Source organism: Schistocerca serialis, chromosome 1 (assembly GCF_023864345.2).
Source record: "Schistocerca serialis cubense isolate TAMUIC-IGC-003099 chromosome 1, iqSchSeri2.2, whole genome shotgun sequence".
NCBI lineage: Eukaryota > Metazoa > Arthropoda > Insecta > Orthoptera > Acrididae > Schistocerca > Schistocerca serialis.
This window is the reverse complement of record NC_064638.1, coordinates 1234688812-1234712887: the sequence shown is the minus strand read 5'-3', so window position 1 is coordinate 1234712887 and position 24076 is coordinate 1234688812. Positions and strand designations below refer to the sequence as shown.

The window sequence follows — 24076 nt, the reverse complement described above, 5'->3', positions numbered from 1 at the left end:
TGTTTTCGAATAGATCCAAATAGATCCTGTAAGAATACTATTAGTTGTTCCTCCAAATGTTTATAATTAGTACAGAATTTATATTTCTTTATAAGTCAACAATAGACTTTGAGTTACGAAACAATTACTGATTTCACCCTATAACAAAAGTATTAACTAGCAATAGTCGAAATAAATGAGAAAATCAATTACATACATAAAACTAAGCGCAAAATTAGATCTGGTGTTTTTAGGAGGCAGGTGGCAAAACTAGAGGGGAAATAAAAAAAGTAAAAATATCCCAGCTTGCTTCATCACAATCTCCTATTGATAGATGCCACAGAGCCCCCACCCTCTCCCCCTACTGCCACCCCCTCCCTCCACCACCACCTTCATGGCAGTGTGGAACTTGGGGAAGGATAAGAAAGCCAGTGTTGCAGTCAATAAGGTGGAGTAGCGGCCGGCTGGAATCTGGCAAGGAGATGTGTGAGAATGGACCATTTCTCGAGCCCCGAAGCTGTGTGAAGTCACAGATCCCAGAAACTGCATAGTACTGTAGCCAGTGAGGAGACTCAGAGGCCAGCCCACTCGAGAGAGACTAGTCTTCGGGTCCCACATCGTAAAAGGAGGGTATGCAATGAGCAGGACAGCGAGGCAACCTTTGTTGTCGATGGAAGCTGCACTGTTGTCCTCATCAGTGTCATGCAGAAGCTGGAAGGAGTGAGGAGAGTGATGTGGGAGGTTGCTGAATCATTGAACATGCATGGAGGAGTGTGGAGAACTAAGAAAGTGCCATCTCAAAGTTGGAGAGAGAGAGAGAGAGAGAGAGAGAGAGAGAGAGAGAGAGAGAGAGATCTTCAATGCAAAATGCAGATTTGTTGCCGTGAAGATAGCAACACAAGGGGAAGTGTGAGGTGATGACAGTATACGGATCATGCTGGGAGAGTGCACGTCATCTGGCAGGGAGTCATCACATGGATCACTGGCTTCAGCGGGTACACAGGGAGAACTGCACTCAGAAGACAACTGGTTAGCGTACACAGAAGAAGGGATGTCCATGGATAACAACTCAGAATTGGATGTTGACGGAGGCTCTTCATCGAGGCTCCAAGTGGATTTAACTCAGTTAAGTGACACACTTTGTTGTTTGCCATTGAGGCAAATTTCTGAAGTGTTATTCGTGCACTGGAGCACTCTGTGTATGCTGGAGTAAGAAGGCTGTAATGCTGCCCAGACTGTGCCATCTCAGAGCGTAAAGAACTCGCACTGCTCTAAGTCTTTGTGCATTAACAGTCATGGTACAATGTGACTGCACTGAGGCAGAGTACAGATGTTTTCAATGTGCAGGCTGATGTACTCAACTAAGTTGGGGAGCTCAGCAAGAGAGATGAGCTCAGAATCTTCGACATATGCTGCAGGGAGTCGTGTAACCTCCCGCTCACTTATTGACCTTAATGACAGTGAAAAATTAAACCGCGTGTACCTAATGGGAATTTGGGAAAAGCAGTCGTCACCAAAGTTAATCTGTCGGTAAAGAGGGAGGAAAGGGTTACATCTAAATGAAAGGAAAAATGCAAATGCAATTGGTGGAAATTAATTTTGAGAAAAGGGTAAAATTAATAAAGAAAGTAAATGTGCGGTCGTCGCGTTAACAGTTAATTGGCGTTAATTAGATATTTGAGATTTGGGGAAAATTGCAGTCACCAGTCCTATGGACAACTACTATAATAACTGAAAAAGAAAGGTTATTGCACATATAATTAGCACTAAAAGCGTGGCAACTGAAGGTTGACACACGTTGTGTGAAAACTGAAAGTTTGTCAGAAGTAATAAATTTCGTTACACTCTGACTTAATTTAGCAAAAGAATTAATAAAACTGGAAAATTGAAAGTTAATTTAGTGACTGAAATTAATAGTGAAATTTGTTTCTGAAGCACTATGAAATTCAGTAAAATAAGGTTAGTCTTGGGCTACCTCAACAATCATTTCAAAAGCTACTTGAATCTACGCAATTTAGAAATAAGAGATATAACTTTGAACTTGAATTAAATGATTCTGAGCAATCAACAATAGAAAAATTTAGTACGTACCAAGCTGAGCTGCAGTCACAGGTAAGCTAAAATATGGTAACAAAACTCGCACTCTTAATTTCTGCTTGTGTAATCTAAATATTGTAGCCAGCTATGAATACTTTAACTGAACTCTGAAATTAAAGCAGCGAAATGGAATGATATTACTTTAATGCTGTCGTTTGAATTTCAACAACACTCGGGTTCATTCCAGAAAAGGAAGGGACCTTGCTTGGTAATGCAATTGGGACAATGAGCAACAAATGTTCATACTACGTTGCTGTAATTTGGTGACACAAATTGACCAGTTTGAAAAGCTGAGGTCTGGCATACAGTTCTAAAACTTAACATGCTTCCAGTCTTCCTTGTTGGTTGATTGAAGGTTTGAAGTCGTCGGTCGAGGAGGTGGCGACAGTCACTCATTGTCTGCCGTCACTGTTGCAGAAGCTGGATGTTGGCGCGCCTTCTTCTCGACACGGTCTCCAGCCGAAATGGGCTCTTGATGTGTGCCATCTAACGCTTCCCGTCCGCGACACCATGTCAGAAACTAACATAGCAAGTCAAGCGCAATTACATGCTGCCAAACCCCGAAAGCACGGCAACTCGTGGGAGCGTCACACAAAACACCTGCTCCACTGCACTACTCCAGCCAGACTCCCTCTGCTCGCGCTCCATGCAGCCGAGGTCACACTACCAAAGATCCTAAACACTTTGGTTCTCCACACGACCTATCGATGTAATCATTCGATAGCATAGCTTTCCCTAGGCCAGACCCAGCATAAAAATACAAATAATATTTACAAACAAACCAATTATACATCGACATAAATGCATAAATAAATATATATATACAAATAGTAAAACAATTAAAATATACAAAGACACAGAAACATCACGTCTTCAGATAACAAAATAAGGAAAAAAATTATAGTACAATAGATGGAAATAGGAGGATATGCATTTTCGGCGTTACAAGAATTGGATGTTGACGGAGGCTCCTCATTGAGGCTCCAAGTGGATTTAACTCAGTTAAGTGACACAGTTTGTTGTTTGCCATTGACGCAAATTTCTGAAATGTTATTCATGCACTGGAGCACTCTGTGTATGCTGCAGTAAGAAGGCTGTACTGCTGCCCAGACCGTACCATCTCAGAGCATAAAGAACTCACAGTGCTCTAAGTCTTTGTGCATAAACAGTCATGGTACAATGTGACTGCACTGAGGCAGAGTACAGATGTTTTCAATGTGCAGGCTGATGTACTCAACTAAGTTGGGGAGCTCAGCAAGAGAGATGAGCTCAGAGTCTTCGACATATGCTGCAGGGAGTATCAAAGGCTCGGCATAGAAGATTTTGGCTAAGAAGGGGTTTAGGTCATCTTTAAAGGCTGTGCGGATGCTGATAACACCCATGGATGGCCTCTGACCATGGTGGAGGGGGAGGGGGGTGGGGGGTGGTACAAGGTTGTGTGGAATTTGTTGACACCATACAGGACACATAAACACCTAAAGACGAGTTACTGAGTTACTCAAATTGCCTTCCTTAGTCAGTTGTGACAGAAGAAGTACAACCAAAGTGGACAACAATGTAGTGACAAAGGCTCTTGTGACCAAATTGGCAAATACGTCTGAGAGGGTTACAGCTTACACCCATCTGCTGGCATGATCGATGGCTGCTTGTATGTGCCTAAAACCTCCTGAAGGAGCAAGAGGACCCACGAGGTCAAATTTGAGAAGTTTCCAAATAAAAAGAGAGCTGTTCTTCAGCTGAGATCAAATGCTAAACATGTGTTATCAGCTTCAAAGAGTTGATCTTGCTGCAATTGCTGTATATTGACCAACTGGGTTATAATGCCCACATTAATTCATGCCACACTTTGTTGTGAGCTTCAGTTTTGTTTATTGCAGAGTACAACTGTGTAAAGTTGGTACAGTGTGTGCCATTTAGAATCGATTACATGTTAACTGATTGTCACAGGTACTACATTGATATTTCAAGCAAACCTGATGTACAACAGTGGCTCCATATGGGCCTTATATAGGTTTTGCTACAGCGACATAATTGTTAAAAACAGAAATTTAAAAATCACAATCAATGTTAATAGATAACAGAATATTAAATAAGACTTAATAAATTATAAAATAAAATTACATTATAATTTCATTATAAAGCAGTCTCATTCAGAGTGAAAATAGTTCAAAATGGTTCAAATGGCTCTGAGCACTATGGGACTTAACATCTATGGTCATCAGTCCCCTAGAACTTAGAACTACTTAAACCTAACTAACCTAAGGACATCACACAACACCCAGTCACCACGAGGCAGAGAAAATCCCTGACCCCGCCGGGCATCGAACCCGGGAAGAAAATAGTCAGATACATATTTGTAACAGTGCATATTACATTTCAGTGGATTATTCATAAAATACAGAACATAAATTCTTCTGGGCATGTTTTGTAGCTTTAACAAAAATGTACTTCATTTTAATAAAAAGAGTCATTTCAAAACAAAGTGTGGCTGACAGGATGTGTGTTTCAATTAGATTCTTTTCTTTGTTTTTTTTATTATATTAGTTTTAAACTACACTCCTGGAAATGGAAAAAAGAACACCGTGAATTCATTGTCCCAGGAAGGGGAAACTTTATTGACACATTCCTGGGGTCAGATACATCACATGATCACACTGACAGATCCACAGGCACATAGACACAGGCAACAGAGCATGCACAATGTTGGCACTAGTACAGTGTATATCCACCTTTTGCAGCAATGCAGGCTGCTATTCTCCCATGGAGACGATCGTAGAGATGCTGGATGTAGTCCTGTGGAACGGCTTGCCATGCCATTTCCACCTGGCGCCTCAGTTGGACCAGCGTTCGTGCTGGACGTGCAGACCGCGTGAGACGACGCTTCATCCAGTCCCAAACATGCTCAATGGGGGACAGATCCGGAGATCTTGCTGGCCAGGGTAGTTAACTTACACCTTCTAGAGCACATTGGGTGGCGCGGGATACATGCGGACGTGCATTGTCCTGTTGGAACAGCAAGTTCCCTTGCCGGTCTAGGAATGGTAGAACGATGGGTTCGATGACGGTTTGGATGTACCGTGCACTATTCAGTGTCCCCTCGACGATCACCAGTAGTGTACGGCCAGTGTAGGAGATCGCTCCCCACACCATGATGCCGGGTGTTGGCCCTGTGTGCCTCGGTCGTATGCAGTCCTGATTGTGGCGCTCACCTGCACGGCGCCCAACACGCATACGACCATCATTGCCACCAAGGCAGAAGCGACTCACATCGCTGAAGATGACACGTCTCCATTCGTCCCTCCATTCACGCCTGTCGCGACACCACTGGAGGCGGGCTGCACGATGTTGGGGCGTGAGCGGAAGACGGCCTAACGGTGTGCGGGACCGTAGCCCAGCTTCATGGAGACGGTTGCGAATGGTCCTCGCCGATACCCCAGGAGCAACAGTGTCCCTAATTTGCTGGGAAGTGGCGGTGCGGTCCCCTACGGCACTGAGTAGGATCCTACGGTCTTGGCGTGCATCCGTGCGTCGCTGCGGTCCGGTCCCAGGTCGACGGGCACGTGCACCTTCCGCCGACCACTGGCGACAACATCGATGTACTGTGGAGACCACACGCCCCACGTGTTGAGCAATTCGGCGGTACGTCCACCCGGCCTCCCGCATGCCCACTATACGCCCTCGCTCAAAGTCCGTCAACTGCACATACGGTTCACGTCCACGCTGTCGCGGCATGCTACAGGTGTTAAAGACTGCGATGGAGCTCCGTATGCCACGGCAAACTGGCTGACACTGACGGCGGCGGTGCACAAATGCTGCGCAGCTAGCGCCATTCGACGGCCAACACCGCGGTTCCTGGTGTGTCCGCTGTGCCGTGCGTGTGATCATTGCTTGTACAGCCCTCTCACAGTGTCCGGAGCAAGTATGGTGGGTCTGACACACCGGTGTCAATGTGTTCTTTTTTCCATTTCCAGGAGTGTATATATCATCAATACTGATAATGATTGATTTTTTCTGATTTTAATTACTTCCAGATTACTTCTTTTTTAAATATGTTATTGACAATGATAGTAGCAGAAATATATGAATTTTAATGGAATAGAATGCTTTTAACTATTCATACTAATTATAGTGTATACTTCAGACATAAGGAAAATATTATGCAGGTTTAATTCATGATAACAGTTCCAAAAATATAGTATTACTAATATTGCCCATATTTGGCTATTCTCGGGATTGCTATTGACATGGTATTTGCTTTTCAGTTAATTAATGTGAGTGAGGAATTGCTGATATCAAAGTTTTAAAAAAGGGAAAGGTCCTAGCTGTTATGTTTCAAGGTGAACCATCTTTTCAGTATTTCAGACCTCCTAAAGAGGGTTGAGTGTGATGAACAACCTTGCTATTCTGGCAAGGTAACCATGTGCTCAGTTTTTACTCCAGGCCGGACAAAATGTTCCATTATGATGCACATGGTAGCCTTAATTCCTGTGTGGGCCTGGTAATGATTGGCTGCAAAAACTGTCATCAGAGGGACAGAGGGAGGCCAAGACCTGGGAGTGGAGATTACCTGTAGAGGTATCACACATCACTGGACATGAAGGGCTGGAGACAGCAGGATACCACTGTCAATGCAAAGGTAGTGTCTTGTTGCAGATGTTGAATATCTGGTCAACTGTCTGCATGTGTGATAGTTCGTCCAAGCTCAAGGGAGAAGAAATGACATGCACACATGACATATAATCAGCAACTATAATGTTATCAGCCCCCCCCCTGACGTAGTGGACATCTATGGCATATTAACTAATGAGATCCATATGATGGAAACATCATGGGGGAACATTGTTGGCAGGGTTGCAGAGCATATCTGTGAGCAGTTTATGATCAGTGAAGATTACGACTTCACATCCTTCAATGTCCTTGCGGAAATATCACACAGCCTCAAAGATCACAAGGAATTCCAGGTTGAATGCTGACCACTTGCATTGAGTAGAGGAGAGTTTCTTTGAGAAAAAATGGAAAGATAGGGTCATATCATTGACGTGTTGCTGAAGAGTCAATGATTCACTAATGTCGGGTTTGATAGAGATTGGAGCATCAGTAAGTGGGTATGTGTGTAATGGAGTTCATGAGGGTAGATTTGAGAGAGTTGAATGTGCAGATCATGTTGTCGGATCACTGCAATTTCTGTGCTCCAGAAACATTCTTGCCACAATGGTATCCATCAGTGGGACCTGGAGAGAAGCAGTGTGATGTATATGCCACCGGAAAAATTTACTATCCGAGGAATCATCGCAGATCGCAGTAGGTCTCTGGTAATGGCAGGACATTGACAAATGCAGTGCAGTCTGATGTTGGATGGATTCCTACAATGGTTACAGTATGGCCAAGAAAGGTAACACTAGTGCGGCACAATTGTGATTTTGCATGGTTAATCTCCACACTGTATTTGGTTAGTACTTTAAGGACCTGTGTTAAGTGCTGCTGGTGTTCCTCAGTGGAACTGGAGTAGACAAGAATGTCATAAAGATGGGCATAGCAAAAAGGCAGGAGAAAAGTACAGAGTCAATAAACCATTGCCACAGCTGACTGGAATTCTTGAGACCATATAGCATAAAGCAGAACTCAAACAAGCCAACAGTGTAATGATGGCTGTTTTGAGTATGTCATTTTTGTACATAGGGGTCTCATGATAGGCTTTGTGACAGTCATGCTAAAAATCCATGCACCATTGAGCTATAGAGCGAAGTCTTATATGTGAGGAATAGAACACTGAGCTTGCGACAGCCCCCGCACAACCAGAATGAACTGTCCTTCTTAGGACAAGATGAATGGGCAATGCCCAATTGCTGTCCGATGGACATGTGTTCATGAATGGCTGCTTTCATGTGGAGATGTTTCTTAGAGGTTAGCTTTTGGGCCTTGTCATGAGGGCCTTATTTAGTGGATAACCTATGGCAGGTACCATTTGCAGTCGTGCCATTGAGAGCAGTTTGAGTACATGGTCGGAACACACATGTATCAACATTATCTAGAACTGACTGATCACATGAATTATTGATAGTTTGAGTGTCACTGACCTGAGTTGTATGAAGCATAATTGGAAAGCAAGGAAGTGGCAGTTGCAGAAGCTGAACCTCTAACATGAAGCAGCCACAAAGTATTGAGGTTGTTGACTGTGCAAAAACCACATGCCAGGTTGGTTGATGTGTGATGTGATACGCTCAAATGGCTCTGAGCACTATGGGACTTAACATCTGAGGTCATCAGTCCCCTAGACTTAGAACTACTGAAACCTAACTAACCTAAGGACATCACAGCCATCCATGCCCGAGGCAGGATTCGAACCTGCGACCGTAGCAGCAGCAAAGTTCCGAACTGAAGCGCCTAGAACTACTCGGCCACAATGGCTGGCGTGATAAGCTGATGAAGGATGTTGTTGTTGGAGTGGAGGGCATCAATTTTACAGTGCTCACAGATGAGGGCTTGGGGGGAAGGGATGAAGGAGCCACTAATTTGTGTGCTGGATGCCTGATGAAGCAAAGTGGCCAAATGCAGACCAGGAGAGAGAGACTGAAATACTTAAGGAATTTGATCCTGAGGACAGGGCCATCCACATCAGCAACATGGAAGGTTTGAGGGATATGTATCACTGGTGTAAACTGGTGCCAGAGGTCAATGGAACTGTAGACAGTGATGTTAGAGTTGTTGGCAGTGCAAAGAACTAGCATTGTATGGAGAAGCCTCAAAGGAGTGCAGGAGGGGGCGAGAGGGACAGGGAGGAATAAACACTGGCATCTGCCCTGGTGTCAATCAGAAACATGAGTATGGTGGCAGAGTCCGAGATGTCCGCTGGGAGGAGCTACTGTGTTGGATTACTGATGTGAGTAATGGTGCACTGTAGCTTTGCTACGAGCATAAATCAGCCCACGTGTTAAGTTTGGGAAAGTGTAGGGCGGATGAGAGGTTGTCGCCACATTTGCAAAGATCAGATGGTACCATCACAAACGGTATGATGTTTCAGGAAAGTTGGGGGCTGGAAGGGGGACAGCAGAGGACAGAGCATGAGGTGCCAGAAGCAGTCTACCAGTTGGCAGAGGGAGGTGGCTTGTTGAGATGCAGCAGGTCATGTGTGACCTCTACCAGCCGGGTGCGGAGGTGATGAACAGGAAGCAGGAGTGCTGTTACCAGCCCTTAGAGGTAGGCAACAAGCCAGCCATAGGGAGAAGCTGTCAGTGGCAGATGATATTCAATTCCAATGTATTTGCAGAGTGCTAAAGTAACTGATGTTGCAAGTTAATGGGAAGTCTGGTAAACCACAGTGTCAACAAGGTGACGTTAGGCATGTCCTCTGAACCAGCCTGCACTCGAAGTTGCCTCCACAGCAGCGAAGATGTTCTGTCTTGAAGTTGTACCTTGTGGATGATGTGATGTATCATCACCTGTGGTGGAGGATGCGACAGGTGCTCAACAATGAGAGACTTAACAGTGATGTATTTACATTGGGTAAGCAGGTGGAAAACCAAATCACTAATATGGTCTATATGATCATGGAGATGGCTATAGGATAAATAAAAAGAACATTATCATTAATTATTCCATGAATGGTGAAGACGTTCTCCACCAAGGCAAACCATGTTTTTGGATTCACTTTTTGCCACTGGAGAAGTTTGGGGAATCTGCTTGGAGGAATATGCTGCAGTGGAACAGGGTAAGGTGTGGAGACAAGTGAATGTTGAAGAGAGACGTAGTTGAGGAGGGACGCTGTAGGCAGTGGAATTCTGAGTAGAGCAGCAGATGAGGTAGGTAAAGGGTACATGCACCAAGTGCAGATAAACAATACTCACAGGCTGCTGAGGTAGTGAAAACGGAATTGGTGGCTCAATTACCTGAGTTGACAATGTGGCTTCATGTTGAAATTGCATTTACTTAGTTTGGATAGGCCAAATAAGCCTGGAAACACATGTGAGGTAGTGGCATGAGTACATGTGCTTCCTACCATGGTGGCATTAGCCAATTGAGGTTAGGGGCTAGAACACCAGTATGAAGTAAATGTAAATGTGCACACAAATCCGGGAAGTGCAGTGAAGACAGAGTTTTTGCTTCACAGTTTAAGTTTACTGTATGAGCCTGGAACATAGAGTTTGAGTCACAGTGGGGTATGTGATCCATTGTTTACAGGTCCTGATGCAAAACCGGTAATGCACACACATATTTCGTGGGTGGAAGAAACAAATCAGGGTCACCAATATGGGAATGAGGCACTATACTTGGTGAACATAATGATGTGCCACCATTTTCTGTAACAAAGCATATTTATTAGAATTCATTGGTAGAAAGTCATAAATCACTTACAGTCAGATTGCCAAGAGAAAATAGATTGAATCAAAGGTGATATCACTGAGCTTTGCAGCAGTTTAGGCAAACTCATGACTGTGGATCCACTATTGACAGTCAACACAAGCACTTTTGTTTGGCATCTAGATTATATATTCAGTTTTCCTAAAGTAATTAATGTGAAAGTCAGGGTGGTTCCTTTAAAAAGAAGATGGCTTGTTTTTCCCCCATACATGACCTCATTATTGATGGCCCCCTCAAATGTAACCTTCTGCTATTCGTTCAGACAGATAAGTTCCATGTAAAAATATGTTTTAAGACTACAAACTATATGACATATTTTTAATTTTTTTTCCTGAAAATTAAAATGAAAGATACAATTAAGTATTGTTCAGTACTTTTTAACACTAATTCATGAAAATGTATTTCTTTCAGTAAATGAATATGTTACTGCTATGAAGGTCCCAGATAAAATATTTAAAAAGAAATATGGTTTTGATAAACCAAGACCAGAAGATCCAATTGTTTTTGTCTGCTCTACAGGAGCAAGAAGTTACAAAGCTCTGAGAGCTGCTCTTCATATGGGCTACAACAAGTAAGAATAAAAAGTTATTTGTTAAAGAGATTTTATTATATTTTCCACTATGATAAATGAAATTACTTATGCTGACGCTACCTCAGCAGAGCTAATGTAGATACTGAATTGGAGTTTTCAAAACTTTTAGTTGTTTATTCTTCCTTGAAATAGAACTCATTAACAATCCTCTTATTTATATAAATATTTCCTTAATCTTTTCTTATTTTGTATCTCCTTCCCTATGAGAATAATTATTGTTAACAAATTCAGAGATTTAATGCTTGCCTATTTTCTGCTGGCATTTGTTTCAATACTCTCTCTCTCTCTCTCTCTCTCTCTCTCTCTCTCTCTCTCTCTCTCTCTGTGTGTGTGTGTGTGTGTGTGTGTGTGTGTGTGTGTGTGTGTGTGTGTGTGTGTGTGTGTGTGTGTGTGTGTGAAGGGAGGGATGTTGGGAGGGGAGGAGGCAGTGCTCATATGTATACCTTTCCAGTACTCAAGGTCTCTTCTTTGCCTCACCGTGTCAACTTGAATATGACCATCCTGTTTCAAGTTAAGCCTACTTATATCTATGGCATTAATCTTTATTAGTAGACTGTCAATGGCAAGGAAAGCATTTCTGAAGAAGAGAAACTTGTTAACATCGAGTATAGATTTAAGTGTGAGGAAGTCGTTTCTGAAAGTATTTGTGTGGAGTGTAGCCATGTATGGAAGTGAAACGTGGACGATAAATAGTTTAGACAAGAAGAGAATAGAAGCTTTCAAAATGTGGTGCTACAGAAGAATGCCGAAGATTAGATGGGGAGATCACATAACTAATGAGAAGGTATTGAATAGAACTGGAGAGAAGATAAATTTGTGGCACAACTTGACTAGGAGAATATTGGAGGGGAGACCAAGAGAGGAATACACTAAACAGATTCAGAAGGATGTCGGTTGCAGTAGGTACTGGGAGATGAAGAAGCTTGCACAGGATAGAATAGCATGGAGAGCTGCATCAAACCAGTCTCAGGACTGAAGACCACAACAACAACAATATAAATGTAAGATGTAATGGTTTTTCCTGCCTCATTATAGTAGACCTAGTAAGTCACAAATCATTGAACTCATTTCTACATCTTATATCCACTAAGTCTTCAATTGAGGAATGGAACAAAGAACATAGATATGTCACAATGTAGAAAAAGACATTGCTACTTACTGTTAAGAAGACAGGTTAAGTTGCAGACAGGCCAGTCTGCAGCTTACCATATCTTCTTTACGGTAAGTAGTACTCTGCCTTTTCCTACATTTTCGATATTCCTACCTGGATTTTCCATTGTTTGAACATAGACGTGTTGTATGTAAGTCTGCAAGAAAATGTCAATACTAGTTTCACACATACTTCATGGCCTACAGTCCACATGTCAACATGAATTTTCTATACAATATCTTGACAAATAATCTGTTTGTCTGTCATCTGCAGTGAGTACAAGATAATCAATCTGTATTGTAATAGTGTCTATCCATGAAATAATGTGACTTCATATGTTAATAGTTAATACTCACATGTATTGTTTATTGTTTAAACCAGATCCAACATTTATCTTATTCTCAGTAGCATACATTACTTCTTAGCCAATGGCTGCATCAGTATGTAGTAGAAGCTTGCCTCTCCTTAGGAATGCTACTAGAGTATCAAGAAAGACATAAGAGATGTAACTGGTTTAGCCAGTAAATGATCTTCATGAGCAAATGACTGATACTCCATGCAGGTAGTGGTAATTTACCCTCAACATAAACAAATGTAAGTATTTTGGATACACAGACAGAAAGACTCTATATTGTACGATGTCAGAGTAATCACTGGGAGATTTTAATTCCATAAACTGCTTGGAGCATGCTTCTAGAGCAATCTGAATTGGAATGACCACATAAAATTAATCACAGGTAAGGCAGATGCCAGACTGAGATTCTTTGAAAGAATCCCCAGAAAATGCAGTCCATCAACAAAAGTAGTAGTTAACAAAACACTTGTTACTCACCAGTGTGGAATCCATACCAGATACAACTGATAGAGAAAATTGAGAAGATCCAAAGAAGAGCAACATGTTATACAACATATTCATTTAGAAAGTGTGAAAGCATCAGGGAGATGCTCAGCCAACTCTGGTAGCAGACATTGCAAGAGAGGCATTCTGCATCACAGTATGATCTACTGTTAAAGTTCTGAGAGCATGCTTGTCCAGAAGAGTAAACCAGTGTATTGCTGCCTCCTATGTATATCTTGTAAAAGACCCTGAAGATAATATTAGAGGGATTGGAGCTCATGTGGAAGCTTTCCAGCAATAGTTCTTCCACAGACTTTACACTAGTAGAACAGGAAAGGGGGAAAGTGACAGTGGTACACAAAGTACCCTCCACCACACACTGTAAAGTGAGTTGCAGAGTATAGATGTAGATGTTGATGCAGAACAAGAACATGAAAGTAACAGTCCGTGCGTGCTGTTTTCTCACATGTTCACAATGTGGAATAGTCCCTAGTAAAATTACTTAAAAGAATGCTAATTACTCCCCTGCCATTTATGTGAAACACTTCTCACTCTAAAAAATCTTGTGTTTTGTAATTGAGACATATGTACACGACTGGGTTAAAAATGAACACCAGTCTGCAGTTTAAGACATATATATTTCTATAAAAACAATCCAGTTTTAGAAGCACTTTCTGTCTCTTGGAACAACAAACATTGTGCAGGCCCTGTATGTTCACTTACAATGCAAGCATCATCTATTATCTTCTGTAGATGACAATTAACAATGTAAGATTGACACTTCCACATCCATTTGATACAAGCAATTTTACTCTAGTTGCATAACTCTAATCACGCTCACGTGAAGTGAAATGATCATTCAAACATTAACAACAACTTTATAATTTCTGTATAGGTTCATGTGTAGTAGTAATCACACTTAAATGAAAATTGTTATGTATTGGGGTTTGTTACAGACAGATGAAATGACAGTCAATTAGACTAGAAGTAATAACACATTTATTCAGGATACAATAAGGGAAGAAATAACAGTATCAGGTAACTGTACAGTATATGCAGGTTACAGGAAGACATAGTATTTAGCAAGTAACCACTCATGAAGTTAGTAGAGAAGATATCATCTGGCTGATATTTTTTTTATTTTTTATTTGGTATGCGTATTCCATAGATCCATACATGTGAGTGATTCGCCTGAATGTGGAACGTGTCAATACAATTGTACAAATACAATTAATGCTACAGAATAGTAATATAATACAATGATATAGATATTAATAAGTATCACTTTTTCTCATTTACAAGCTGTCATTTAACTAGTATAGCAATTCTCAATATAACATTATAACTATAACATTAACACTATAACGTTAACATAATATTGTATCATCCATCTAATAACTAAGAGACTAAATACATCTATTATTAAGGGAGGGCATTACTTCTGGAAAAGAATTCATCTAACAAGTACAGTGGATGGTCAAGCAGGTATTTTTTTAACGTACCTTTGAACAGCGTTTCTTTTTCCCTTGTACATTTAATATAATTAGGCAATGCATTAAAAGTCTTTATAGCAGCATACTTTACTCCCTTCTGTACAAGTGTTAAATTTTTTAGTTCAACATGTAGATCATCTTTACCTCTAGTATTGTAGTTGTGGTATGAACAATTTGTTTCATACTGAGCATAGTCTTTATTAACTACATTCATCAGAGAGTATATGTACTGACATGTTGTGGTCAGAATACCTAACTGTGTAAAACGTTTTCTACATGAAGTTCGTGGAGGAACCCCGCACGATTCTGACTGCTCTCTTCTGAGCAGTTAAGATTTTTTTTTTAGGCTGGTGAATTACCCCAGAATATTATGCCGTAACTCATTAATGAGTGAAAGTACCCAAAGTAAGCTGATTTTAAAATGCTGATGTCCCCATAATGAGTAATGATTCTTAGAGCAAAAGTTGCTGATGAAAGCCTTTTTAGAGTAAGGGACACATGCTGTTCCCAGTTGAGCTTACTGTCAATGTGAACCCCCAGGAATTTAGTGGAGTGCACCTGTTCTAGTTCCTGATTGTCATGAGCAATTACTATATTTTCTAGAGTTTTATTTTTTGTGTGGGACTGTATAAAATTAGTTTTTTAAATATTAACTGAAAGAGAATTAATTGAATTCTCTGAGTATATCATTAACATCAGTCTCCAGATCAGCAGTAGACTTACCATCTATGACAATGCTTGTATCATCAGCAAACATTGTGAATTCACAATTTTTACTAATGGACAGGGGTAAATCAATAACATATATTAAAAACAGCAAGGGTCCAATGACAGATCCCTGGGGAAATCCATGCTGAATTTTGCCCCATTCAGAATCCACTAGATTAGAAGATACTTTGTTGCAGCCATTTAGAACCACCTTTTGTTTCCTGTCTTCAAGATACGATTTTAGCCAGTTACCTATAGCCCCCCCCCCCCCCCCCATGAACCATGGACCTTGCCGTTGGTGGGGAGGCTTGCGTGCCTCAACGATACAGATAGCCGTACCGTAGGTGCAACCACAACGGAGGGGTATCTGTTGAGAGGCCAGACAAACGTGTGGTTCCTGAAGAGGGGCAGCAGCCTTTTCAGTAGTTGCAGGGGCAACAGTCTGGATGATTGACTGATCTGACCTTGTAACATTAACCAAAACGGCCTTGCTGTTGTGGTACTGCGAGTGGCTGAAAGCAAGGGGAAACTACAGCCGTAATTTTTCCCGAGGGCATGCAGCTTTACTCTATGATTAAATGATGATGGCGTCCTCTTGGGTAAAATATTCCGGAGGTAAAATAGTCCCCCATTCGGATCTTCGGGTGGGGACTACTCAAGAGAACGTCGTTATCAGGAGAAAGAAAACTGGCATTCTACGGATCGAAGCGTGCAATGTCAGATCCCTTAATCGGGCAGGTAGGCTAGAAAATTTAAAAAGGGAAATGGATACGTTAAAGTTAGATATAGTGGGAATTAGTGAAGTTCAGTGGCAGGAGGAACAAGACTTCTGGTCAGGTGAATACAGGGTTATAAATTCAAAATCAAATAGGGGTAATGCAAGAGTAGTTTTAATAATGAATAAAAAAATAGGAGTGCGGGTAAGCTACTACAGACAGCATAGTGAACGTATTATAGTGGCAAAGATAGACACGAAGCCCATGCCTACTACACTAGTACAAGTTTATATGCCAACTAGCTCTGCAGATGACGAAGAAATTGAAGAAATGTATGATGAGATAAAAGAAATTATTCAGGTAGTGAAGGGAGATGAAAATTTAATAGTCATGGGTGACTGGAATTCGAGTGTAGGAAAAGGGAGAGAAGGAAACATAGTAGGTGAATATGGATTGGGGCTAAGAAATGGGGCTAAGAAAAGAGGGGAAAGCAGAAAGGTGGAAGGGGTATATAGAGGGTCTATACAAGGGCGATGTAGTTGAGGACAATATTACGGAAATGGGAGAGGATGTATGAAGATGAAATCGGAGATACGACACTGCATGAAGAGTTTGACAGAGCACTGAAAGACCTGAGTCGAAACAAGGCCCCGGGAATAGACAACATTCCATTAGAACTACTGGCGGCCTTGGGAGAGCCATTCCTGACAAAACTCTACCATCTGGTGAGCAAGATGTATGAGACAGGCGAAATACCCTCAGACTTCAAGAAGAATATAATAATTCCAATCCCAAAGAACGCAGGTATTGACAGATGTGAAAATTACCGAACTATCAGGTTAATAAGTCACAGCTGCAAAATACTAACACGAATTATTTACAGACGAATGGAAAAACTGGTAGAAGCCGACCTCGGGGAAGATCAGTTTAGATTCCTTAGAAATGTTGGAACACATGAGGCAATACTGACCTTACGACTTATCGTAGAAGAAATATTAAGGAAAGGCAAACCTACGTTTCTAGCATTTGTAGACTTAGAGAAAGCTTTTGACAATGTTGACTGGAACACTCTCTTTCAAATTCTAAAGGTGGCAGGGGTAAAATACAGGGAGTGAAACACTATTTACAATTTGTACAGAAACCAGATGACAGTTACAAGAGTCAAGGGGCATGAAAGGGAAGCAGTGGTTGGGAAGGGAGTGGGACAGGGTTGTAGCCTCTCCCCGATGTTATTCGATCTGTGTATTGAGCAAGCAGTAAAGGATATAAAAGAAAAATTCGGAGTTGGTATTAAAATCCATGGAGAAGAAATAAAAACATTGAGGTTCGCCGGTGACATTGTAATTCTGTCAGAGACAGCAAAGGACTTGGAAGAGCAGTTGAATGGAATGGACAGTGTCTTGAAAGGAGGATATAAGATGAACATCAACAAAAGCAATACGAGGATAATGGAATGTAATCGAATAAAGTCGGGTGATGCTGAGGGTATTAGATTAGGAAATGAGACACTTAAAGTAGTAAAGGAGTTTTGCTATTTGGGGAGCAAAATAACTGATGATGGTCGAAGTAGAGAGGATATAAAATGTAGACTGGCAATGGCAAGGAAAGCGTTTCTGAAGAAGAGAAATTTGTTAACATTGAGTATAGATTTAAGTGTGAGGAAGTCGTTTCTGAAAGTATTTGTATGGAGTGTAGCCATGTATGGAAGTGAAACACGGACAATAAATAGTTTGGACAAGAAGAGAATAGAAGCTTTCGAAATGTGGTGCTACAGAAGAATGTTGAAGATTAGGTGGGTAGATCACGTAACTAATGAGGAGGTATTGAATAGGATTGGGGAGAAGAGAAGTTTGTGGCACAACTTGACTAGAAGAAGGGATCGGTTGGTAGGACATGTCCTGAGGCATCAAGGGATCACAAATTTAGCATTGGAGGACAGCGTGGAGGGTAAAAATTGTAGAGGGAGACCAAGAGATGAATACACTAAGCAGATTCAGAAGGATGTAGGTTGCAGTAGGTACTGGGTGATGAAGGAGCTTGCACAGGATAGATTAGCATGGAGAGCTGCATCAAACCAGTCTCAGGACTGAGGACCACAACAACAACAACAACAACCTATAGGCCCTTTGATTCCGTATTGATAGGCCTTCTCCAAGAGTATCTTGTGGTTTACACAATCAAAGGCCTTGGAAATATCACAGAAGACACCAACTGGTGACTTCTTACTATTAATAGACTCCAAGACATCATTTGTGAGTGAATATATGGCATGCTCTGTGGAAACCCCTTTTTGAAAACCAAACTGTCTGTGGTTAATGATATTAAGTTTATCAAGATGTGCCACAATCCTGTTATACACTGCCTTTTCAAGACCCTTTGAAAATGTTGTTAAGAGAGAGAGAGGATGATAATTTTTGACATCTGTAGCATCGCCAGACTTGAAAAGAGGTCTCACAATGGCATATTTCATTCTCTCTGGAACAACTCCCTCATAAAGAGACGTGTTGCAAATGTGAGCAAGTACTACACTTACATCATTACTGCAAGCTTTCAACAGTTTATAGAGATGCTATCTATACCTGAAGATCCTTTACTTTTCAATGAGTGAATTATTTTTTTTATTTCATTAACAGTTATGGGTGTTACATTTATATCATTAAAACATTGTGGGAGGTTAAGTTTCAGAATACCTGCAGTTTCCCTTAGGTCACCACTGCAACCTATTTTAGAGGTGACACTTAGAAAGTGGTTGTTAAATATGTCTGTTATCTGTTTACTATCAGTTATTGCCAAATTATTAATTTTTAGGACAGCAGTTTTTTCATTGTCAGATGGTGCAGTACCTGTTTCCCTCTTGAAGGGTATGACTGAGCCCTAATACTGAGGTGGAGTCCAAGACCAAGGTCTATGAGTCAGTGTCCACCAAGAGAAGGATTTGTCAGATTGGCAGAAGCTGACACTAGTCGGGAGGTACTCCCAATGAGGCACCATGGAGCTGTCAGCACAATTACCTGGTGTTACATCTAACAATGACTGACACATCAAAGGCTGTTCATCAGCCTAAGTTCTACTTAGGCAGGGGAACACAGTGTGAACTATTTCCAGGCATGTGACTTGTGGAAAGAAACAGTCCCACTCTGGCTGCAGCTCCTGCTGTTGACTGAAATGCCTCCTGTCAGCATCAGTAACACCTGAAGTGGTGTCAACCTGAGCTCACAGCAATAACAAGTCACTTTGTTATTATTGTTGTTGTGCTAGCTTGCTACCCAAAAACTGTTGTGGTGCAAGTGGTCTGCAAACACATGTGTCAGAAATGGACAGTGTTTGAGACTAGACCACCCCTGGACTCAGGTGTGCAAGCAGTTGCTTTCTGGTCAGAGAGTAGGTGTGAATATTGCATTCCTTCTTCTTTGTGGAGATAATGAGGGAGCCAACTTCTTAATAGCCAAAGATATTGCATTCCCTTTCCCCTTGCAAAGTCTGTACCCTCTCCCTCCTGTGATGAAAGAGAGAGATGGTGGCACACACCAGATCCTGGAAGGAGCAGCATCGACAAGTGTCCACCGTGGGCATGGTGCCTCCCTTGGGTGATATGGTATGTCCACTTGTGTCCAGAGAGCTAATGGCAGCTGGAGTCCAGACCTCACAATTGGTACTAAAGGTGTAGAGGTGTTGCCAGATAGACATTATGGATGGATCAGGAATGACAGTGAAGAGCAGATTGGGCAAGAATGAGTGTGACTGAAAAAGAAACAGATTAAGAATAGGATGTCATAGAAAGATGATGGCAAAGGATCATGGGAGGTGTCTCAAGGAAAACGTGGGAGGTGAAAGGCAGAGTGCTGGAGGAATCCATTGACTGGAAAACCATTGAAAGATCCAATGTGAAGGAACATGGCAGGAAAACAGGAAAGTGCTGGAAATACTGGTATGCTAACTGCCAGCTGCTGGATAGTGAGTATGAGTATGGACAAGAAGAGGGTGCAGTGCCACAAGAAGTGGTCTGAAAAGCACCTGCTGCTGTGGCATATGCAAGGGCATGGAAGAGAAAAGGATAAGCTGCATAAATGGCCCATTGAGTGCTCAACACTATGGTATGTGTAAGGGAACAGAAAAGTAATAAATAAGTGTTGGGTAAGGAATGAGGAATCAAGGGTCTGGTGAGCCAAAGAGGCTGGTGGAAGAGGATAGTGCATTGGAGGTGCCCACTGAGTGTGAAGTTGCACCAACCAATTGATCCTTGGAGCCCTTGGGGTGAGTCATCATTCAAGGCCAGATGTCCATGGAGGCCAAATGAACCTGGAGGCTGGATGACCAAGGAGTGTGGATGCCACTATGACTCTGGAAGTGAGATGACCCTGGAAGCTGGATGACCCAGTAGGCTGGTTGATCCTGTAGGGTGGTAGACCCAGGATGCATGCCACTCTTGGAAGGACATGCCATGGCTGCAACATGCAGAGGTAACTGGAAGTAGCAGCAGGGAGGAGGGTGGAATCAGAATCAAGAAGAGAGCTCAGTACAAAGATAGGGCATGGTCCAAAAATGCTGCCAGAGCCATGGAGCAAGCATAGCTAGCAACTAAAACCTTCACTAAACTTGACCATGGTCGAAAATGTATCATTTTGTTGCAAAACCTTGTATGCAATTTGACTGGGAGAATCAACACTTGAGCCAACAAAAAATTTGATGTTATGTCACGAGTTACTTTGTACAAGGCAGTGACACGCATGAGAAGAGAGCCTGCCATGGCTGCAATGTGGTGATGCAATAGGGAGCAGCATCGCATGGCAGGATGGAGCATCACCTGGGTGAGAGATGACATTGGAAATGCTATGATTGTCAACTACACAGATATTGGGACAAGAATGGGGCAAAAAGCATTGGTTACCCTCAGCACAAATGATGAAAATGGACAAAGAAATGTGGAAACTGCATTGCCAATGATGGAAAAGGATGGCATGAATGTGGAATGACTTTGCCAATTATAAAATGTACACTGCTGAACTGTTGAGTGTCCAATAGCTCACGCCATGTCTCTTGGAACACAATCTTTGGTGTGAAGGGAGTGCAGCATACTTACTGTGAGAGCTGTTGAGGCTCTTTCCAGGAGAGGCAGTCACTGAAGCAGAATGGACAGTGCAAGTCTGCAGGTCAACAGGCTGGCTGTTTGTTCTACCACCCATGTGACTTTAAGCTGGTCTGGCTGAGCATCTTCTGGACACAAGGGACGTGTGCCAGAGATGGGGAGTGGACACATCATTCCTTTGGGCAACGTGATATGGAGGCAAGCAGTAGGTCATCATCATCCACTCGTGTCCTGGTGCCTCCAAGTTTTTCCATTGTTTGTCATCACTCAGCAGTTTTGTATGCTCAGCGAGCTACTTTTAGTCTGTTGCTTTGGTGCTGAGACCACACGGCATTCATAAAGACTGATGTCGCTCCCTCCTAGGAGCATGATAATTGTGACTGGTTTGCTTCCTGTGCATGTTTGTGCCCTCCTGCTCCTATATCAGGCTCGGTTCAGCCTCCTGTTGTTATTGTTCCCTCTCACTGTGCCTGGACTGATGATTTGAGGAGTGTGTCACTCGTATCAAAGCATAATAGCACCCATTTGATAATTGTCATAGAGCTGTGATTTGATTGTATGTCATTGGGGTTTTGTAAAAATCTTTTATGTTCAATGTGTCATTCATGACATCCAAAATACTTTTCTTTTGCCTGGTACATTGTGCACTAAATCACAAAGTTGCTTTCTTTAGTTATTTGGAGCCTGCAAGCTTATGCGTCTTACCAGGGCAAATCTTGTAGTAAATATTTTGGTGGGTTAAAGTTTTGAAACTAAATATCAGTTGGCCACTGAACTTGTTTACTGCTAGATACAAGTTAGTTGCTTTGGACAGTTACCTTCTTATCTTTTAAGTGCCTTTTCACAACTGTTTCATCTATGCGATCAGCATGTAACTTGATGACTTAGTTTTTACTCGTTTTACTTAAAAATTACTTCTCTGTTCATCAGGGTATCATTGTAATTTTCTGCCTTGGGGTGTGTCCCCACTGTTAGCTTGGGAAAGGAGGAGTATGTTGAACAGTGCATCAGGCCTGCTCTAAGCAGTTTCAGGTCCGTTCATCCTGACCATATTGCCCGACATGCACTGGCTTCATATCAAACAGCTTTAATTGTTTTTGCTTCCTTTTAATGAACTTCTTTTTAGGTAAATTTGAATTATTTGTCATATTTTAATCAAACACACTGCAACAAAGCAAGCTGGGATATTTTTACTTCCCCTCTTGTTTTGCCATCTGCCTCCTTAAATACTTTTCTTCACTTTTAACTATTTGCCATTAACATACATGAATGTAATCTGCATTTCCATTAAAGAGATAAGTTGGTCCTCAATTTTAAAGAATATATCACCAGATCTATTTTTATGCTTAGTTTTATGTATGTAATTATTTTCTAACTAATTTCAACTATTCCTAGTTAGTATCTTTTGTTATAGGCTGAAATCAGTAATTGTTTCGTAACTTAAATTCTATTGTCAACATATAAAGAAACATAAATTCTATACTAATTATAAACAGTTGAGGAACAACTATTAGTATTTTTAAAGGATCTATTTGGCTCTATTAGAAAACATGTTAGCAAAGCTGGCTCTTAATTAATTCCAAAGTAATTAACAGTTTTGTCCAAAATATTGTCTGCATACATATATTTGTTAATTTCAAGATTTAAACAAATAATTCGGCCTAACTCTTGTAGTAGAAGTAACTGTTAAAAAGACGGAAATTTTTGATGAATTCAGTGAATTTAATAAGTTAAGTTTTAATTGTAATTTCCGTAAATTTAACTTCAGACAATGTGTAGTTTCTGTACCTATTAGTGTGAGGATATATAAAAGGCCTGATTTTTGGTCACAATACAGTCAGTCCATGGCCAAGTTTCAGATGTGGAACGTGTGTTGGTTAGAATGACAACAACGCATCAACTTGTGTTACACCAATAGGCCGTGTGTTAAAACAACGACATTGTCTGCTCCATACATACCTTTCTATTCTTCAAGAACAGTGAACTTTGTGGTTAGGTTTTCACAGCTCGTAGATGTTCAATAGTAAACTATTTAGACAATAGTGCACTGGCCATACATATATAACTGTGTATTATTGGGGGGGGGGGGGGGGGGGGGGGGGGGGTTGTGAACACTGAAAGTAAAAGACTGTGAAACACAACTGTGCATCTGTCAGATACATCATTTACAATAGACAGTAGTTGCACTTTCAACCCCTATTTTTTCAGCTAGTATGTCAACACCTGCCGCCGTTGGATAAGCAGCTGAGCAGCAAGTCGTATACTCCTAGCTCACTCGTTTGTTACATAGTTTAAGTCTTAATTCCTTTGCGTGTTTTTGGTACTTGCATTGTTTAATTCATAAATTTCGGGCGTTTTATAGTATTTGAGAGTTGTAGCATCGCGTTTTAGTACCTGAATAGTGTAAATTCGCGTAGTCATTTGTCTACTGTTTTTGTTTTGAACGGCCAGTGTCGGTTGGTCAGTCAGTGTGCTCCCTGCCGCCGTTGGATAAGCAGCTGAGCAGCAAGTCGTATACTCCTAGCTCACTCGTTTGTTACATAGTTTAATTCTTAATTTCTTTGCGTGTTTTTGGTACTTGCATTGTTTAATTCATAAATTTCGGGGGTTTTATAGTATTTGAGAGTGTAGCATTGCGTTTTAGTACCTGAATAGTGTAATTTCGCTTGGTCTCCTTCCGCCGCCGAGCAGTGTCAGCAGTGCGCAAGTAGCAGCATTACTGCATTTACTAGGCAATCTTGTATTTTAATAACCGTTTAAATTTTGTCGATTTGTTTGCGCTCTCTGTAGATTAGTTCAGACGTTTTTTGCAAAACAGTTTTTAGCATGGATAGGGACTGCAACTGCTGTGTTCGGATGCAGGTTGAGTTGGCATCCCTTCGCTCCCAGCTTCAGGCAGTGTTGGCTTCGGTCACACAGCTTGAGGCTGTTGCCAATGGGCATCACTGTGGGGGTCCGGATGGGGGTTTGTTGGGGACGGCCAGCTCGTCCCACGCATCCCCTGATCGGACTACGACTGTGGTTGCCCGGGATACTGCCCGCATTGAGGCTGATCCCTC

General features: G+C 41.7%; 1 protein-coding gene across 2 annotated transcripts in view; it reads left to right on the top strand.

Annotated features, from left to right (window-relative positions):
• Positions 1–24076, top strand: part of LOC126419193 (rhodanese domain-containing protein CG4456-like) — a 169427-nt gene that overhangs the window by 96666 nt on the left and 48685 nt on the right. For both annotated transcript variants that reach the window (XM_050086330.1, XM_050086338.1), the window contains exon 3: positions 10846–11005. In XM_050086330.1, coding sequence (XP_049942287.1) covers positions 10846–11005 — 160 coding nt within the window. The remainder of the gene's footprint in view (positions 1–10845; positions 11006–24076) is intronic.